Below are 20,233 nucleotides of genomic sequence, written 5' to 3' on the forward strand. Positions count from 1 at the left end.
TGTGCAAAAGAATTAGCAGGTAAGCATAGAGATGCTTGTTATTTTTTTTTTTTTTTTTGTTTTCCTTTACAATCGCTTTTATGAGGTTATAAAGCCTACATTTTTTAAAATTACAAACTTGTTATATGTACCTGCTCTGTGCAATGGTTTTGCACAGGGCAGCCACAAATCTCCTCTTCTGGGGTCCTCTGCCTCCTCCTATGCTCCATGTGTCACCATAGGAAGCCACTTCGTGTACGTGTGGGCTCGCTCCTGATCCATGCTGTTTGCATCTATAGATCTATAGATCTATAGATGCACACAGTGGAGCTTGCTCCTGCCCCATTCTCTCTGAGAGTAGTGTGCTATTTACATGGACGGCTCTTGCAATAAAAATGGGCAAAGTCACAGTCAGCTTGGTTTGGACCCTTGATATAGTGGAACATGGTGGGGGGTGAAGGCAGATAGTAGGATCCAACACTCTCAAAAGTGTCAGATGTCTACTAATTTTGAAGGGCTTGTTACTAAGGAAAGAAAGAGCAAATTACATAGCAATAATCTATTTTTTTCTGCATTAAAGAAAGTATCCAAATGAAACAGTGTTAATTGGGGATAGATTTTCAATTTTTTTACTCAGTCTTAGTCATTTTACGACTATTCAAGCAAAGTATTAAGACTAACAACTCCTATAAACTAAATCAAATTAAAACTTTCCAAGGACAGCCTTTCTTGTGAGTCATATAATGAGTTTTGCTGTGTATATTAAAAATCTTCTGGGTAGAAAAGACAAAACAATTTTTTTTCTTTTCTTTTCACTTATTACACCGCCCTTGGTTTCCAACCCCAAGTAATGTCCTGTGGCTTAACGTGACACTGTCATGATAATAGTATTGTGGATGTCATTGCTGGCCCACTTCTAAACATTCATGTTGCCTGTCTGGGTCTGGCTTCATTACTTTTGCATCACAGACCTGCGACAAGCATGCTGTAAATGAGGGTCAGAAATATTTGTTATACTTGCTCCGGGTCAGAGACTCAGAAAGTATTGAAGCCAAAGCATCAGCATGATAGCCAGGAAACCAACATTGTCAAAGGAGAGCTTAGCAATGGCAGTCTCTATATTTTTCTCACATCACTTTAAGAAACATTAATGGAGCCTGTGCAAAAAGAGACTAGATACATTCCTAATTCATCAAAAGTTTTAGTCCCTATTTACAATTGCGGCAACACACATGAAAATGCATGTATTCCTGTATTATCACAATGCATCTGCTTTATGTGTGCAATGTACAGTAAATGGTTTAAATGTACCACACACCAAAGCGCACCACAACACACCACAACACACAGACCATGTATTGTTATGAGAGGGGAGTGTATGTTTCTGGTTTGTTGCTGTGCGCTGGCATAACAAATGGACTTCCTTAATGCATAGCACATTAATGCATGACATAATGTGCATTAATGCACCACAAGGCATTGCAAAAGTGTGAATTGGCCCGAGATTTCTACTACAAATAGGGTAGCAGGGACTGCAACTTCTATACCTATGGGCTTGGTGATAATAATTCTGATTCTTCTTTAAGAAAACTTAACTTATTTCCCAAACAGATATCACCAATGCACAGTGCAATCATGTATAAGAGGTTCGCAATAAGTGCTGTTGTGTGACTTATTTGTTTCTTTGGTATGAAAAACGAATAACAAATACATATTTTAGAAAACTGGTTCACAAGTTCTAGATATATCTGTTAAGTCCTTTGGTGAAGATTCCTCTTTGCCAAACACACACAAATATCTTCAGTCTATCATGAATACTGCTGCCAGACTCATGTACCTTACCAACCACTCAGTGTCTACCGCCCCTCTCCGCCAATCCCTCCACTGGCTTCCGGTCGCCCAGCAAATTAAATAAAAAATACTAGCACCAACATACAAAGCCATGCAAAACTCTGCTCCAAGCTGCATCACAAATCTTGTTTCCAAATATCACCAAAACCGTCCTCTCCCCTCCTCTCAAGACCTCCTGCTCTCAAGCTCCCTTGTCTCCTCCTCCCTTGTTCATCTCCAGGACTTCTCCAGAGCCTCTCCCATCCTCTGGAATTCTCTTCCTCAGTCTGTCCGGCTATCTCCTAGTCTGGCTGCCTTTAGGCGATCCATGAAAACTAATTTCTTCAGGGAAGCCTATCATGCCTCCAACTAATCTTATATCACTTCAATCAACTCACCCCCCACAATTACAACCTTTTGCACTACTTGCTCCACTCTATTAGATTGTAAGCTCTTATGAGCTCTTATGAGCAGGACCCTCTTGTATTTTATTGTATTGTAACTGTACTGTCTCCTTTTTATGTTATAAAGTGTTGTGTAACCTGTTGACGCTATATAAATCCTGTATAATAATAATAATGATTTTAAGTGATTTTTTTAATTATAGATTATAAGGGAATAGAGGAGAGCACCCAGTTATTTCCACCAAACTCTGCAAAACCAAACATGTCACCTATGAAAAAACTTTAAATAAGTGAATGCAAGAACTTCATCAGACATTATGGGGGAAATTTACTAAAAATGGTGCACACAGAATCTGGTACACCTGTGCTTAGTAGCCAATCAGCTTCTAGGTTTTATTGTCAAAGCTTAATTGAACAAGCTGAAATTAGAAGCTGATTTGTTACTATGCACAGCTGCACCATATTATGTGTGCACAGCTCCCCCTATGTTTCTGTGCTTTTACAGTAATACACCCTTTAGCAGGCCTAAGCAAATTTAGCACTGCAGCTGATGTGAAGCCACATGTCCCAGAATGCCTTGCTAACAGCTGATTGACAAGAGTTTCTTGTATGACAGATGGCATGGATTTTCCATATCTGCAGTTGCAGTAAGTTAAAAAGTGAACATTAGCTCAGTCAACTATCAGTAATGAATGCTTAAGGGTGCCATAAACAATTGTTTCTTCACCTAACAATTAAATGTTTAATTCCTTCAAGAGTGATCCAAACAATCAACATTATTATTTATTCTCACCTGTCTCATTTTAGTTCCAACCATGGAAGCGCTTGTATCAATCACAAAAACCACATTTTTTGGCAGAGGAGGTAAGTCAGTGGGTGCAAAATAATGTACAAAGTATCCATTTAATACCTGGAAGAAAAAAAACAATGTATATGGTAAGCAATTTACACCCTCATTATTTAGTGCACTATAAACGGTTTCTATTGAGAACCTTCAGAGCCACAGAAGACATTTTGATATGAGCAAAAAGCAATAATTCTCCAGTTAAAGCAAACTTGTACTGAAATGTTAATATTAAGCTAAGTGAGCAATTGTTCTGAAGTTAAGAGCTATAGGCTAAAATACTTGCCTTTTTCTGGAGAAAATTATTCTCTGGGTCCTCTTTGGTGCTGGCCACAAACTAAAAGGTATAAAAACTAGATAATGGGATTTCTACTGAAGGGGAACATCAGAGTTTAGCATAACCACATGACCAAATACCCACGATTTTTTAGACAGTTGGTCAGCAGTGAATTAACATTGTCTCCAAGAAATGGAAGTATTGCAATTTTTCTATTACTCTTTATTCAGTTTAGACTGTTAATGCTTGAGAATATGTCCACTTTGAGTTACTAGGTGGAACAAACAAACAAGTGAACCATCTGAGATCATCATTCTTCATTGTCTAAACTGCCCACCACTAGGGATGAGCTTCGAGTTTGAGTCAAACTCATGTTCGGCTCGATCATTGCCTGTTCGCCAGTTCACCGAACAGCGAACAATTTGGGATGTTCGCTGTAAATTCGAAAAGCCGTGGAACACCCTGTAAAAGTCTATGGGAGAAATCTAAAGTGCTAATTTTAAAGGCTTATATGTAAGTTATTGTCAAAAAAGGTTTTGGGGACCTGGGTCCTGCCCCAGGGGACATGTATCAATGCAAATTTTTTTTTCAAAAACTGAAGTTTTTTCGGTAGAAGTGATTTTAATAATGCTTAAAGTGAAACAATAAAAGTGAAATATTCCTTTAAATTTCATACCTATGGGGTGTGTATAGTATGCCTGTAAAGTAGCGCTTGTTTCCCATGCTTAGAACTGTCCCTGCATAAAGTGTAATTTCTGAATGAAAAAAAGTCATTTAAAAGCACTCGCAGCTCTAATGAATTGTTGGCTCCCGGTAATACAGAGAACAGTCATTGAAAGTCATTCATAAAAAAAAAAAATGCGTGGGGATCCCCCTAATTCAATTACCAGGCCCTTCAGGTTTGGTATGGATATTAAGGGGAACCCTGCATCAAATTTAAAAAAAATTACATGGTGTTCCCCCCAAATATCCATACCGGTCTGGTATGGATTTTGAGGGGAACTCCATGCCAAATTTTTTTTAAAAATGGCGTGGAGTTCCCCCCAAAAATCCATGCCAGACCCTTTATCCGAGCACACAACCTGGCAGGCCACAGGAAAAGGGGGGGACGAGAGAGCGCCCCCCCTCCTGAACCGTACCAGGCCACATGCCCTCAACATTGGGAGGGTGCTTTGGGGGTAGCCCCCCCAAAGCACCTTGTCCCTATGTTGATGGGGACAAGGGCCTCATCCCCACAACCCTTGCCCAGTGGTTGTGGGGGTCTGCAGGTGGGGGGCTTATCGGAATCTGGAAGCCCCCTTTAACAAGGGGACCCCCAGATCCTGCCCCCCTGTTTGAAATGGTAATGGGTACATTGTACCCCTACCATTTCACAAAGTGTAAAAAAATGTAAAAAAAAACACACAGACACCGTTGGAATAAGTCCTTTATTAAAAAAAAGATTCCAGCGGTGGTAATCCACTCTCGGTATCCTGTGATGGGTGATCTCCTTTCCGGGGTCCAGCGATGGATGGCCCCATCCTCAGCTACCTGTCAGGCTGCCGGGATTCCCACGGTGTCTCCAGTGGAGACAGGATGCGCTTCGCTGGACATCATCGTTGGACCCTGGACCTGGAGAGGAGAGATCATCCATCACTGGATCCCGGAGAGATGATCACCCATCGCAGGATACCAAGAGGGATTACCACTGCTGGAATCTTTTTTTTATTTTTTTATTTTTAATAAAGGACTTATCCCAATGGTGTCTATGTGTTTATTTTTTATTTTTTACACTTTCTTTGTGAAATTGTAGGGGTACAATGTACCCATTACCATTTAAAATGGGGGGCAGGATCTGGGGAACCCCTTGTTAAAGGGGGCTTCCAGATTCCGATAAGCCCCCTGCCCACAGGCCCCTACAACCACCGGGTAAGGGTTGTGGGGATGAGGCCCTTGTCCCCATCAACATGGGAACAAGGTGCTTTGGGGGGCTACCCCCAAAGCACCCTCTCAATGTTGAGGGCATATTGCCTGGTACGGTTCAGGAGGGGGGCGCACTCTCTCGTCCCCCCTCTTTTCCTGTGCCCTGCCAGGTTCCGTGCTCGGATAAAGGGTCTGGTATGGATTTTTGGGGAGAACTCCACGCCATTTTTTTTTTATTTGGTGTGGAGTTCCCCTTAAAATCAGGTCTGGTATGGATATTTGGGGGGAACTCCACATAATTTTTTTTTTTAATTTGTTGCAGCGTTCCCCTTAATATCCATACCAGACCTAAAGGACCTGGTAATTGAATTTGAGGGGACCCCCACACATTTTTTTTTATCAATGACTTTCAATGACTGTTCTCTGTATTACCGGGAGCCGACAATTCATTATAGCCACGAGTGTTTTTTTAAATTACTTTTTTTCCTTCAGAAATGACACTTTGTACAGGGACACTTCTAAGCACGGGAAACAAGCGCTACTTTACAGGCATACTATACACACCCCCTAGGTACGAAATGTAAAGCAATATTTCGCTTTTATTGTTTCACTTTAAGCATTATTAAAATCACTGCTCCTGAAAAAATGGCCGCTTTTAAAAAAAAAAGTGCATTGATACATGTCCCCTGGGGCAGGACCCAGGTCCCCAAACACTTTTTATGACAATAACTTACATATAAGCCTTTAAAATGAGCACTTTCAATTTTTCATGTGCGAGTCCCATAGACTTTAATGGTGTTTGGATGTTCTAACAAATTTATTGCCTGTTCGTATGTTCTGATGCAAACCAAACTGGGGGGTGTTCGGCTCATCCCTACCCATCACTAATCTGATCTAACAATTGATAAATAGCTAGAGTATCTAAAAATTTACTTAAATTGTCTAGTACTCAGTTGTAGAAAGCAGGCTACCGTTCATTAGTATAAACACCATATTAAAAAAATCACAATTGGAAAATTAACAAGAAACAATTTGCACAAAATTGTAGTAATGTATTACCTTGCTCGTGTAAGTCAGTTTGTCTGAGTTTTATGAGAATTAAAGTATAATTAGGCTAAACTTTTTATTTCGTTTTGGACAGAGTGGAGAGGGATTAGAACACCTATCCATTTTTTGTTGCTCTCTGTGTCCCCATTAGGGATATTCATCCTAATTGTCCTGTTTACTATTGACAAAAGAAAGTAAAAGAAAACCCCACATTTTGGGACATCGCCAGACAAGTAATAGAGAGGAAATCTTCTAATGGGGACACTAGTTCTGCTGGCCTGGGGTTCCCCAAAATATTTCCTTAATTTGCAGGGATTTCCTCTCACTTCCTGTTTTGGCTATGTTGCAGGAAGTCAAAGTAAAACTCCCCAATGGAGCACAGGGGACACAAAATAAACCAAAAGGGTTATAACCCTCCTTTATCCAAAATGAAAAAAAAAGTTTTGCTTATAGTTCTACTTTAAGGTATGTTATCACCTGACTCATTGTATTGTAAAACAACTGTTTTGCATGCTATATCAATTGTAGTTAAAATAAATCAGTACCTGAATGTCACCAATGCTAAGCTCTCTTCTTACATCATATCGAACCACAAAATCACCAAGATTCCCATTCTGAGTGATCTTTGCTTGCTGAACCACATTGGGTTCAAACTTTATTCTTGCAAAATTTTCTGTCTGGTTAATAATCGTTGATGGAGGAGGGAAGATTTCATCTATTGAGGAAAAATAGCATATTAGATGCATAAAAGTTAAGTCCTTTTAGGGGATGACAAATTTTACTACTAAGCCTAGTAATTTTAGTATCAAAATCATTCAGACGTGACATATACACACAATTTCTTTCTTCGCTACATAATTAAAAAACAAAGGCAAAATTTATTGTCACAGTGACCACAACCAACAGTTCTGTTTGTGCTGATTTCATTGTCATACCTGTTTAGTTCAATAAAAGTGCAGTATAATTTTTTTTTATAATACAGATTTTTCTGTGAGCCTTTAAGATGTGAGCTTTTTATAAATCACACAGCATTTTTTTTTGTCAAGAATTAAGTGCAACAATTACATTTCTTACAATATTTAGTTATTTGAATGCCAATTATTTAGACTGTGCAGCCTTGACTTGAAGTTGAATATATGCTCTTGCTATAGGTATAGGCCATTTATGTACCTTTCAAATCCTGCCTTAAAAACTCCAGGGCATTGCTAGGACGGTGAGGCCTAGCTGTTACTTCTCACCTTCACCCAATCAGGAAGTGCCTGTACAAGGACCTTCAATCATTTTTATTGTTTAGAAAATCAAAATATACAGATTTGGAAAATGCTCTAGCATGTACATACAAGTTAACAAGATTAATGTACAGATATAACTCTCAACTAGTGAAGTAATAGGTAGTCACAAGGTCCCTGGATAGGTCTGTACTGTATCCATAGATATATGTAGAATCTGCAGTGTAATAATTAACTTTAGATATTGCTTAGGAGATGAAAAGAAAAAGGAGAGAAATATGATGGGGAAAAGGGTGGGGAAAAGGGTAGGGAAAAGGGTAGCGGAGGGAAGGGAGAGGAGGAACACCTCAGAACCCCTTGAAATATTGTTCAGAGCCAGATGGCAAATATTGGGTAACCCAAGGGTCCCGCATTTTGTGCCATTTATGTATCCGTAAGTTTTGCGGTCAGGTTTTTGTTATTAAAGACAGGATGTACCTTATTTTTAACAGCTGCTTAGGGAGTTTGATAGTCAAGCTTTTGCTATGGTTTGTTTGGGATTTTTTGAACCCATCCAGTTTCAAATTAAGTAGGGCTTCTCCAGGGGTTACTGGTATGTTAACCTAAACATTGTCAACAGCATATCATAGACTTGGGTCCATAAAGTGCAAACAAGTGAGCAGATCCACCATACGTGTAGACAGTATCCCAGCTTCGAGTACCCACGAAAGCAGGATCCCGACTGTCCCAAAGAAAAATGGGCCAGTCTAGCTGGAACTAGGTAGATCCCTACTATTCTTTTATTGAAAGCTGCATTTCTTTTGACATTATGTTTATCTGTTAGATATTAAATTTTAGAGATGAAATTTTAGATCTGATTTAACCCCTTGCTGAACGCACACAGTACATTTGCTGGGGGTGGCGAAACAGGCAGGCTGGATCACGCACATGTACATCATCCAGCATGTTCTGGGATCCCCTGGACACAGCAGATTGCAAATCCTGGTACCTGGCCACTTTTGGTGACCAGGGGAACATGTGATCACTATGCTAGCACATGATCACAATGTCAACAAAGCTGTTATGAAGGAATTTAATTCATAATGACTGTGCTTCCTGCGAAATTATGCTGTGATTGGCCTACAGCTATCGCATGGTACCTGGGCCAATCACAGCACCCTGTACTAGACAATTAGCTGTAGCCAATTACAGATTACCAGTAATCACAACTGTTATGAATGTAAACCATTTATGACAGTTCAAAACATTGTTGTTAACAGTGATGTTCATTGTACTGCACTGTGCTGAATAGCAACAAATGGCCTGGTCATGAAGGGGAACTCAGGTGGTTAAAACTGGCAGTTTCACATACTCACAATGATATAGAGCTAAGAAACAAAAACGTCTCCATTATTACTTGTTTCCTTTTTTCTTTGACTGAACTTTGTAATAAGAGGAAAAGTTGAGCAACCATATTTATGATAGCACATTATCAGGTCTCCTATAAAGGAGTCTTTTGGCTGTAATTTCCCTTTAACTTCCAGATAGTCATTGAAGTGTTGATCATGGCTCCCGTTTCTGTTTATTTTAGGAAACACTTAAAAAGCTAGTTACTGGGCTTTACATAATGTGACACCTTGACATATCTGCATGTCCGGACTCCAGTCCAGTTCCTCTGTTTAGACTGATAGCAAGGCCAAACAACTATCCATTGTATGGAAGGGCACAGTACTGTGTTTTTAAAGGTATGATGTTACTTCCCCAAGATAAGTACAGCGGAAGTATATTACTTCACAGAAAAACTTTAAAATATCTGTTCCTATGAATGTTTCTTATTGGACCTGCATGAAAGACACTTACATATCTGCTGCAAAGAGTACACAATTCTATTATTGTAGAAAGTAATTCTCTGATGAGAATTCTAAATGTCTTTGATTGACTGCCAAAAGATCATGCAGACATGGAAGAATAAAAAAAAACAATTATCGTTACGATATAAGGAGTTCCCATCACTTATTGCTTATTTGATGTATTTACTTATTCTGCTTTTGATGTCCGCTGAAAACACAAAGACCAAGAGATACAAATCATTTCTTGCCAGTTATGAGTTTGGATAAGACAAAGGTATTCTTTATTTTAATTCCAAGCAGAAAAGTAATAAAACAAACACACACTATTCAATGCTATACAAATGTCACAGTTACAACAACACATTTGGTACTGCCTATCTCTTTATTTGCTTCTGTTGTTATTAGTTTTAGAATCTATATGATTTACTACTATCTTTGAAGTTGTCAGTTATACCTAACATGACCCTAGGGGTCCTATGTATAGAGGAGAGTGCATACAGCTCTTTGCTGGACTCTGCAGTGTGTACTCCACAGCATAGCTTGTATTCGTCATGCCAATAATAATTGTATGTGTTTTTTTTAGGCAGCGGTTTGACCACCAGTATGTAATGTGTAAGAATAAATTTACCACATTTAGCCACATTTAAAGAGGAAGTAAAGTGCAGCTTTTTTTTATCTTACCTGCAAAGTAAAGGCATTATATGAAACGTACCTGCAAACAAAGCCCTCGTTGTCACCGTTGGAGGCCACATCCATCTTCCCCTGTCTTCCTTCTGGGTCCATGGACTCCTGCTGTGTGACTGGCTGGAACCGCGTGACGTCACTCCCACGCATGCGCACAAGAGCCGCCGGTCATTGCACAGGGCTCAGAAGAAACGGCATGGATGACATCATCGCCTGCATATGCAGTAAATATCTCCTAAACAGTGCATGTTTAGGAGATATTTACAATACTTATAGGTAAGCCTTATTATTGGTACAAATAGTCCATCGAAGTTTACATCCTCTTTAAGGCTCTTTTTACACAGAGCTGTCCAGCAAGGGATCTGTGGGCCAATCCTGTGCTGAATCAGAGCTGAAAGACATGGATGTCAACTTTTTGCCAACTGTCCCTAATCAGTTTGTGTCTGGCAGACATGGGTGGAACCGTGATAGCTCTGTGGGTGGCTGGATGTAAAAAGGCTTGTATCTGTTTACTGTACATTAGGCTACATCAGAAGGATGCAGTTCCTTTCCATTTTTTTTCTGGACCTGGACAGACTTGAAGGTAGGCAGTTTTAAATGGACACAAGACCATTTACATTCACCTGCCCATAGAGTTGCATTGAGCTTCTGATCAGATCTGCCTGAAAGGGTGGATTCTGGCTAGCTCGGTAGATTACTAAAAAAAAAGGCCTGGATTCTTTTCTAAATGTACATAATATAACTGGATACTAACATTTATAGGTAAAGTTGATCCAGGGAATATCCTATAGCCTCTTGGGGATCAGAAAGTTTTTTTTTTACCCCTGCTGGAGCAAATTTAATCCTACTTTACTGTTTTTTTTTCCTTCCTCTGAATCAACTGTGGGTATAAGTTTGTGTACAGTATATAGTATTGTATGATTTTGTTTTTAGGATTTTTTTTTGCTTGTTTTACCTTTTTATTGATTGAACTAGATGGCCCTTTTTCAATCAGATTAATTATTTAACTGTGAAAATCTGATAAGTGGACCTGATAAGAAAGCCCGTGTGAAAGATCTCTTAAGTTAGATTTGTCATCTTAACAAACTTACTATGTGGTATGTGAGACTACCTAAATGGAATATATATAATGTATATGTTAAGGAATAATGTATTGTATATTGTACATATATTATAGAATATATAACCCATGTGATATTGTATATTTTACATATATTGCCAAATATATAAAACATAAGATATAGTATAATGTATTAGCATAGTGTACATATATTATAGAATGAATGAATATACAGTGGTGTGAAAAAGTGTTTGCCCCCTTCCTCATTTCCTGTTCCTTTGCATGTTTGTCACACTTAAGTGTTTCGGAACATCAAACCAATTTAAACAATAGTCAAGGACAACACAAGTAAACACAAAATGCAATTTGTAAATGAAGGTGTTTATTATTAAGGGTGAAAAAAAATCCAAACCATCATGGCCCTGTGTGAAAAAGTGACTGCCCCCCTTGTTAAAACATACTATAACTGTGGTTGTCCACACCTGAGTTCAATTTATCTAGCCACACCCAGGCCTGATTATTGCCACACCTGTTCACAATCAAGGCATCACTTAAATAGGAGCTGCTTGACACAGTAAGGTCCACCAGAAGATCCTTAAAAGCTACACATCATGCCGAGACCCAAAGAAATTCAGGAACAATTGAGAAAGAAAGTAATTGAGATCTATCAGTCTGGAAAGGGTTATAAAGCAATTTCCAAAGCTTTGGGAATCCAGTGAACCACAGTGAGAGCCATTATCCACAAATGGCGAAGACATGGAACAGTGGTGAACCTTCCCAGGAGTGGCCGGCCGCCCAAAATTACCCCAAGAGCGCAGCGACGACTCATCCAAGAGGTCACAAAAGACCCCACAACAACGTCCGAGGAACTGCAGGCCTCACTTGCCTCAGTTAAGGTCAGCGTTCATGCCTCCACCATCAGGAAAAGACTGGGCAAAAATGGCCTGCATGGCAGAGTTCCAAGGAGAAAACCACTGCTGAGCAAAAAGAACATCAAAGCTCGTCTCAATTTCTCCACAACACATCTTGATGATCCCCAAGACTTTTGGGACAACATTCTTTGGACCGATGAGACAAAAGTGGAACTCTTTGGAAGGTGTGTGTCCAAGTATATCTGGCGTAGAAGGAACACTGCATTTCATAAAAAGAACATTATACCAACCGTAAAATATGGTGGTGGTAGTGTGATGGTCTGGGGCTGTTTTGCTGCTTCAGGACCTGGAAGACTTGCCGTGATAAAAGGAACTATAAATTCTGCTGTCTACCAAGAGATCCTGAAGGAGAATGTCCGACCATCTGTTCGTGTACTCAAGCTGAAACGAACTTGGGTTCTGCAGCAGGACAATGATCCTAAACACACCAGCAAGTCCACCACCGAATGGTTGAAGAAAAACTAAATGAAGACTTTGGAGTGGCCTAGCCAAAGTCCTGACCTGAATCCTATTGAGATGTTGTGGTATGACCTTAAAAAGGCCGTTCATGCTCGAAAACCCTCTAATGTAACTGAATTAGGACAATTCTGCAAAGATGAGTGGGCCAAAATTCCTCCAGGACGCTGTAAAAGCCTCATTGCACGTTATCGCAAACGCTTGGTTGCAGTTGTTGCTGCTAAGGGTGGCCCAACCAGTTATTAGGTTTAGGGGGCAATCACTTTTTCACACAGGGCCATGATGGTTTGGATTTTCTTTCACCTTTAATAATAAACACCTTCATTTACAAATTGCATTTTGTGTTTACTTGTGTTGTCCTTGACTATTGTTTAAATTGGTTTGATGTTCCGAAACACTTAAGTGTGACAAACATGCAAAGGAACAGGAAATGAGGAAGGAGGCAAACACTTTTTCACACCACTGTATATATATATATATATATATATATATATATATATATATATATATATATATATATATATATATATATATATATAAAAACAGATAGTTTTACCTCTAAACTAGAAAAAGCTACTTCACCTGACATTGCCTCCATATTTTTTTCATAAAAGACTGAAATCATCTGTGCTCCAACATCATCTAGGGTCAGTTTACATGGTTAAATCGTTAGTCAGGTTGAAAAAAGACAGAAAGTCCATCTAGTTCAACCAGTAGAAATAAAAAACCTCCATATACAAAATACTATACCCACAATTGATTCAGAGGAAGGCAAAAAACCCTCAATAAAGCTTGATCCATATTGTTCCAGTGGAGTAAAATAGTTCAAATAGTTAAAATAGAGGGCAATCAGATAATCCTTGGATTAACTATCTCTTGTGTTACCAATAAATGTTAGTATCTAGGTATATATTGTGCATTTAGGAATGCATCCAGCTCTTTTGTAAAGCAATCTACTGAGGTGGCCCGAACTAGTTCTTAAGGGAGTCTATATACAGTATCTCACAAAAGTGAGTATACCCCTCACATTTTTGTAAATATTGTACAACACTGAAGAAATTACACTTTGCTACAAAGTAGTAAGTGTACAGCTTGTATAACAGTATAAATTTGCTGTCCCCTCAAAATAACTCTACACACATCCATTAATGTCAAAACTGCTAGCAACAAAAGTGAGTACACCCCTATGGGAAAAATGTCCAAATTGGGCCCAATTATCTTTTTTACCTCCCCGTTTCCATGTGGCTCGTTAGTTTTATAAGGTCTCAGGTGTGAATGGGGAGCATGTGTGTTAAATTTGGTGCTATCGCTCTCACTTTCTAACACTGGTCACTGGAAGTTCAACATGGCACCTCATGGCAAAGAACTCTTTGAGGATCTGAAAAAAAGAATTGTTGCTCTACATAAAGATGGCATAGGCTGAAAGAAGATTGCCAAGACCCCGAAACCGAGCTGAACCATGGTGGCCAAGACCATAAAGCGCGGACAGGTTCCACTCAAAAAAGGCCTCACCATGGTCGACCAAAGATGTTGAGTGCATGTGCTCAGCGTCATATTCAGAGGTTGTCTTTGGGAAATAGACGTATGAGTGTTGCCAGCATTGCTGCAGAGGTTGAAGGGGTGGGGGTGAGGGTCAGCTTGTCAGTGCTCAGACCATGCGCCGCTCACTGCATCAAATTGGTCTGCATGGCTATCGTCCCAGAAGGAGGCCTCTTTTAAAGATGATGCACAAGAAAGCCCGCAAACAGTTTGCTGAAGACAGGCAGACTAAGGACATGGATTAATGGAACCATGTCGTGTGGTCTTATGAGACCAAGATAAACTTATTTGGTTCAGATGGTGTCAATCGTGTGTGGTGGCAACCAGGTGAGGAGTACAAAGACAAGTGTGTCTTGCCTACAGTCAAGCATGGTGGTGGGAGTGCAAACGTCTGGGGTTGCATGAATTCTGCCAACACTGGGGAGCTACAGTTCACTGAGGGAACCATGAATGCAAACTTCAGCTTAAAAAAACTTCCTTTTATCATTTAAAATCGGTCCTCAATCTGCAAAGTGGTGTGATTTTTGTAAATATTTTATTATATTTTTTCATGTGACAACTGAAGAAATTACACTTTGCTACAATGTAAAGTAGTGAGTGTACAGCTTGTATAACAGTGTCAATTTTCTGTCCCCTCAAAATAACTCAACACACAGCTATTAATGTCTAAACCGCTGGCAACAAAAGTGAGTACACCCCTAAACAAGCTTTCCTGACATTAAAGTCCAAGGATCTGCTAACCAGTTCATAGCAAGACCAGGCTTGCTGCGGCAGTAGACAACCATCTCAAGATGGAAGGGCGAAATAAAAATGAGAAAGGAGCAGAAATCCTGTCCATAACCTCAGAGAGGTTTAAAGTCTCAGTATTAGTAAAATGCCAGACTGCACAAGTAAGTAGGCACTCCCACTGATCCAAGCACAGGTTTTTCTGGTAATCCTGATAAAGCTCTCAGGGAGAAATAAAAACTTCTGATATGGAGGTCTGGGTAGAGACCTAGATTGCTAGGTTAAGGACCCATGCACACTGGATCTCTTTTAAATACTTCTCTCCTGACAGGAGAATCCCAGCTTCAAAAAGATGTCAAAGCTGCATTTTTGCAAATGTGTTTAGCAGTGTTTTAACCAGCACAGAAAAGAGCCCCATCTGTGTCACAGTATACAGCAAAATATCTGGCACTTGAATGCACAAGCGGACAAGGAAATCAGTAGAAATTAAAATTACAGAACATCTACAGACATAAATATAGAAACTCAGCTCTGTTATCACAACTAAACATAGTATACAGAGGTAAATCCGAACCTAGGGTAACATGGAGACAAGGCAATAAGCCTGAGAACTCAACCTCAAACTAGTAACCGATGTAAAACCAGTTACATGGGTGCTAACCCTCGGTATCGATGGCCTTCCATTCCATACCCTGTCAAGTTTGGTGGGACAGACCCTAGGTTGGTATATAATATTTTTTTCATAACAAAGGATGGTACTCATATTGGTAATCCAATCCTGTGGGGATGGGGGCAAGGAACTTTTCCAAAATATCAAAAGCACTTTGTGAATCTGAAATAAGGACCTGGAGACAGCTTCTTTATTGAAAGTGTTAGAAATCACCAGATCCGAAAACTAACGATACTCTCATCACGGGGGCGGAGCTATGACGTAGGAGACAGGCGTCCGTCCGGACCTCCCGAGGGCCTCGCTCTGTCTCCCTCCTCCTCCATGCTCCTCCGTACATCCGCGGCTGGGCTGCGGGCCATCTAGAGCGGCTCGCCGTGGCTCTGCGCCGCTGCACTTACCTGCAACGATCCGGGCTGACCCCCTCCGACCAACGCAGCTGCAACGTAGGACAGCGGGCTTTTTTATCCCAGTCTCAGCATCCGCCTCGGAAAACAGCGGCAGATCACCGCGGAACGCTGCTACACGCCAGGTCGAGACCCGGGCTGCATCCCCCTCTCAGAAAGCAAAGATCCCTGCCTGAGCTCACCGGTCCACAGTGAGAGGCTGGCTGTCCCAGTGAGCTACGCAAGCGGTAAGACAAGCTGTTTAATGGGGTGCAGGGGATGTTCTTGGCAGATCGGATGGGGGCACGGACAGTATGCTGGATAAGGGGATATATCCCCTGTAAGTAAGCTGGATCCCAACCCACCTCTTCCTCTTCTATAAAGGATCAAATTTGATTGTAGGAAGTTCCTTTAAGGATAATATCCCTTTCTGAAAACACTGCTAGAATTAATGATGAACTCTATGTTATCAGAGGAGAATAAAAGGGAATAAAGGAAAAGGAAAAGGAACTGTTATCTGAAGGGTCCACCATCTGCTCCCCGTCCTCCTGACTATAAGGGTCAGTTTCATTTTCATCTACATGTATATAGCTAATAACAGCTGCAGGAGGAAATCGGCCATGTCTAAATAGTAGACGCAGGAGGAACATATATATTGCTGTAAGGGCCCGGGCTATTGGCTGTGACTGCTTGACTGTTAGACCTGAACTTTACTGATATCAGGAGACTGCTGGGGAACACCTTTAATGGCCTAAAGAGTGCTCATATTAGCTATACCTTACAGATGTTATTAATTATCAGCTGACTAACATAGAAGGGTGGCTGCAGGGCAGCAAATAACATTTTCTTACTACTTGCACTCTCTTAATTAATATGATATGAATTATCTGTTGTATGGTTATTTGGAAGCGAATAACGCCTGAGGAATCAAGACAAGAGGACTTATTTGTTAGCGAATAATACATTTCTCTCTTCCCCTTATCTACCTCCCCCCCCCCCCCTCCCTTTTTTTTTTCTTTTTTTTTTTTTTTTTTCGAGATATTGGAGTTAATGTAATGTAATTGGTCCCTTTAAATTAACCGCAATAACATTGTGATTGCTGTTTTAGGGGTAGACGGTCTTATGACGGGGGTATTATAAAGATCTACAGCGATTTCTGAGTAGGAGGAAGGGAGATTTATCTGGCGAGGATGAGAGGGAAAGCAGGTAAAACAAATAAGCCATTGACCCCTGCTGTAAGCCCAGTTGGAATTCAAAGGTATATGGCTGCGAACACCAGTATAAGGGTAGAGGATGAGGTTGATAGCCCTAGGATAGAGAAACCACCCCGCTTAGGTCCAAGTAGACAGAAGGGGGAGGAGAGTAGGGGGGCAAAAAATTTAGCTACCAAGTCAACCGAGGCAAAAAAAAAAAATAGTGCAAACTTACAAAACAGTGATTTAAGCCAGAAGGAACTCCAAGGAAAGGAGGGGTTAGTACCTCTGGAGGCAGGAGGGGTGGGTTCGGATACACAAGGGGAAACCCCCCAGCCCCCACAAATTAGGGAGATGCTTTCGGAAATGTTCACGAGAATGGAGGCCTCTCTAAGGGCAGATATAGCAGCTATAAGGGGAGATATTGGCCTGGTCTTGGGGAGAGTGGAGGAGTTGGAAAATAGAGTAGAGTCCTACGAGCACAGAATAGATGAAATACTGGAGCAAGTAACAGCTCTCCGTAGGGGAAACAGAATAATTAGATATAAATTAGAAGACCAGGAAAATAGAAGCAGAAAGAAGAACTTACGAATAAAAGGCCTCCCTGAGTCATATAGCGCATCTGCCCTTACAGAGATAGCCCAACATATTTTTAACCCCTTATTAGATAGGGAAGTTTCAACTCCACTGAAGCTAGATAAAATACATAGGATGACACGATCTTTCGGAGTCAGATCAGAAGCTCCAAGAGACGTCATAGTGAGATTCCACCATGTAACAGAGAGGATGCAGGTAATGAGAAAAGTTAGAACACAGCCAGGGGCGAGCTACGGGGATGTGGAACTGCAGATCTACTCCGATCTATCAGGAGAAACGTTGGGCAGAAGGAGACGATTGAAACCGCTAACGGAACTCTTGAGAGCAGCCGATATCCCATACCAATGGGGATTTCCGGCATGTCTCATAGGGAAGAAAGAGGGACGATCTGCTGTTCTACGTTTCCCGGAAGATCTTCAAGAATTTTGTGAGCGGTTGGGAATTCAACCCGCCCCACAGATAGAATGGGATAGTGAAGAGGAGCTGGGGGATGGGGGCAGCAGGACTCAAAGGAGTATGAGGCAGAAAGGCCCGAGCCCCTGGAGACGAAAGAATCCAATTATTTGAAGCTAAGATGATTAGAAGGATGTTTCGGGAGGGGGGGGGGGGAGGGGACTGGAGGGAGGTTTGAGGGAGGTTTGGATGGACACAAGGGGTGAACCCCAAGGATACTATGGGGGAGAGGAGACCACAAATAATGGCCTGCCAGACCCATAGGCTTAACAGGAAAGGGGGGGTCCTACCCAGTCTTACGAGACGTTCTGTTATAGGACAAGGGGGGGAGGGGGGAGGGGGGGAGGGAGGGGTTTTTTCTTTTCTCTTTTTTTTCTTTGGGCTCTCACTCGGTCCTCCCACAGGGTTAGCAAGGGTAGTTTCTACCGGGTTCACTAGACGCCCCAAAACGGTGGGGAGAAGGGTCATTGAAAAAGAGATATGGTGATAGTCAACGTTATCACATATAATGTAAGGGGCTTAAACACAAAAAGGAAAAGATATAGGGTAAATGACGAGTTATACCATATGGAAGCAAACATTGTTTGCCTCCAAGAGACGCATATAACATGCACCTCAAGGATTAGACTGAATTCGGTTAATTTTCCGGTATGGATTTATGGGGATTCCCCATCCTCATATTCGAGAGGGGTTGCTATAGGCTTTAGTAAAACAACAAGGTTTAACCTAGAGGACCGACTAGTGGACCCGGAGGGACGATACTTGTGTTTAAAAGGAATGCTGTTTAATCTTAAATGTACAATTGTCAATATTTATGCCCCAAATGAAAATGCTGGTACATTCTTGAAAAAAGTATTGAACAAAATAGAAGATTTTAAAGAGGGGAAATTAATCCTGGCTGGGGATTTCAACTGGAGTATGAACCCTAAAATAGACACCACAGCAGGGGGATCTAGGACATCTGAATACAAGCAGAGAATGTTTTTAAGGGCCCTAGCTGCATTCCAGCTACAGGATACCTGGAGAGTATTGCACCCAAAGGGCAGGGATTATACATGCTTCTCCTCGGTCCACGGTTCCTACTCTCGCATAGATTATATTTTTTTGGAACACTCATTTTTGACGGCCCTTAAGAAAGCGGAAATAAAAATAAGAACAGTGTCTGATCATGCGCCAGTTAAGATTCAGTTGGAGGTAGGGGAGGACCAGGGACCGAGGATGAACTGGAGATTGAATGAATCACTGTTACAGGACAAGGACTCTGTAAGTAAGATTGAGCGAGAATTGGAACAATTTTTTAGATTAAATGACACACCAGGAATCTCCAGCCCTATATTATGGGAAACGCACAAAGCAGTTATAAGAGGAATATTAATAGGGATTGGAGCGGGGAAAAAGCGGGAGAGAGAGAGGAGGAAAACCCTACTGTACGAAGAAATCCAGAGACTGGAATTGAGTAGTAGACCAAGGGGACTCCAAGATACTCAGGACTTAGTAATAAAAAAAAGAGAACTAGAAGATTGCCTAGAGCAGGACAGGGAGGCCGCTTACCACATCCTGGGAACAGAGAAATATCAATGGGGAAATAAATCAGGCAAATGGCTGGCCAGGAGGGTCAAGGAAAAAAAAAGTAAAACCTTTATCCCAAAAGTGAGAAATGATAGTGGGGATATACAAAATATGCCTGAGGACATAGTGAACACGTTCTATACATACTATAGGGCCCTCTATAATATTCAACAACAAGACAATATAGGGAATACTGGAAGGGAAAACATAAAAGATTACTTGAAAGGGGTAGACATCCCCAGGGCTAAACACATAGAAATGGAAGCATTAGAAGCCCCAATATCAAAGGCGGAAATTGAGTGGGCGATTAAAAATACAACCAAGGGGGGTTGCCCGGGACCAGACGGCTTCCCGATCTTATATTATAAGCAATTTCAAAAACAGCTGGTCCCAAAATTATGCGACTATTTTAATGCAGTGGGGAGAGATGGAAAATTTCGAGATGAGACATTACTGGCACATGTGGTCCTGATACTGAAAGAGGCAAAGGATCCGCTTGCGGTGGAAAGTTATAGACCAATTTCCTTGCTGAATTCAGATATTAAACTTTTTGCAAAAATCATATCTGAACGATTAAGACCTCATGTGCCAGAATGGATACAGCAGGACCAGGTTGGATTTATTCAAGGG

At 41.0% G+C, this 20,233-nt stretch overlaps 1 protein-coding gene across 1 annotated transcript in view; it reads right to left on the bottom strand.

Moving 5' to 3' along the window:
- The window catches only part of ITIH5 (inter-alpha-trypsin inhibitor heavy chain 5), a 119,334-nt gene that overhangs the window by 58,554 nt on the left and 40,547 nt on the right, over positions 1-20,233 (bottom strand). The window contains exons 6-7 of the mRNA XM_077470637.1: positions 6,829-6,998; positions 3,007-3,123 (exon numbers count right to left, since the gene is read on the bottom strand). Coding sequence (XP_077326763.1) covers positions 3,007-3,123; positions 6,829-6,998 — 287 coding nt within the window. The remainder of the gene's footprint in view (positions 1-3,006; positions 3,124-6,828; positions 6,999-20,233) is intronic.

The sequence above is a fragment of the Lithobates pipiens genome, unplaced genomic scaffold (assembly GCF_037356315.1).
Source record: "Lithobates pipiens isolate NorthernLeopardFrog02 unplaced genomic scaffold, aLitPip1_a1.2 Scaffold_8, whole genome shotgun sequence".
In the NCBI taxonomy this organism is placed as follows: Eukaryota; Metazoa; Chordata; class Amphibia; order Anura; family Ranidae; genus Lithobates; species Lithobates pipiens.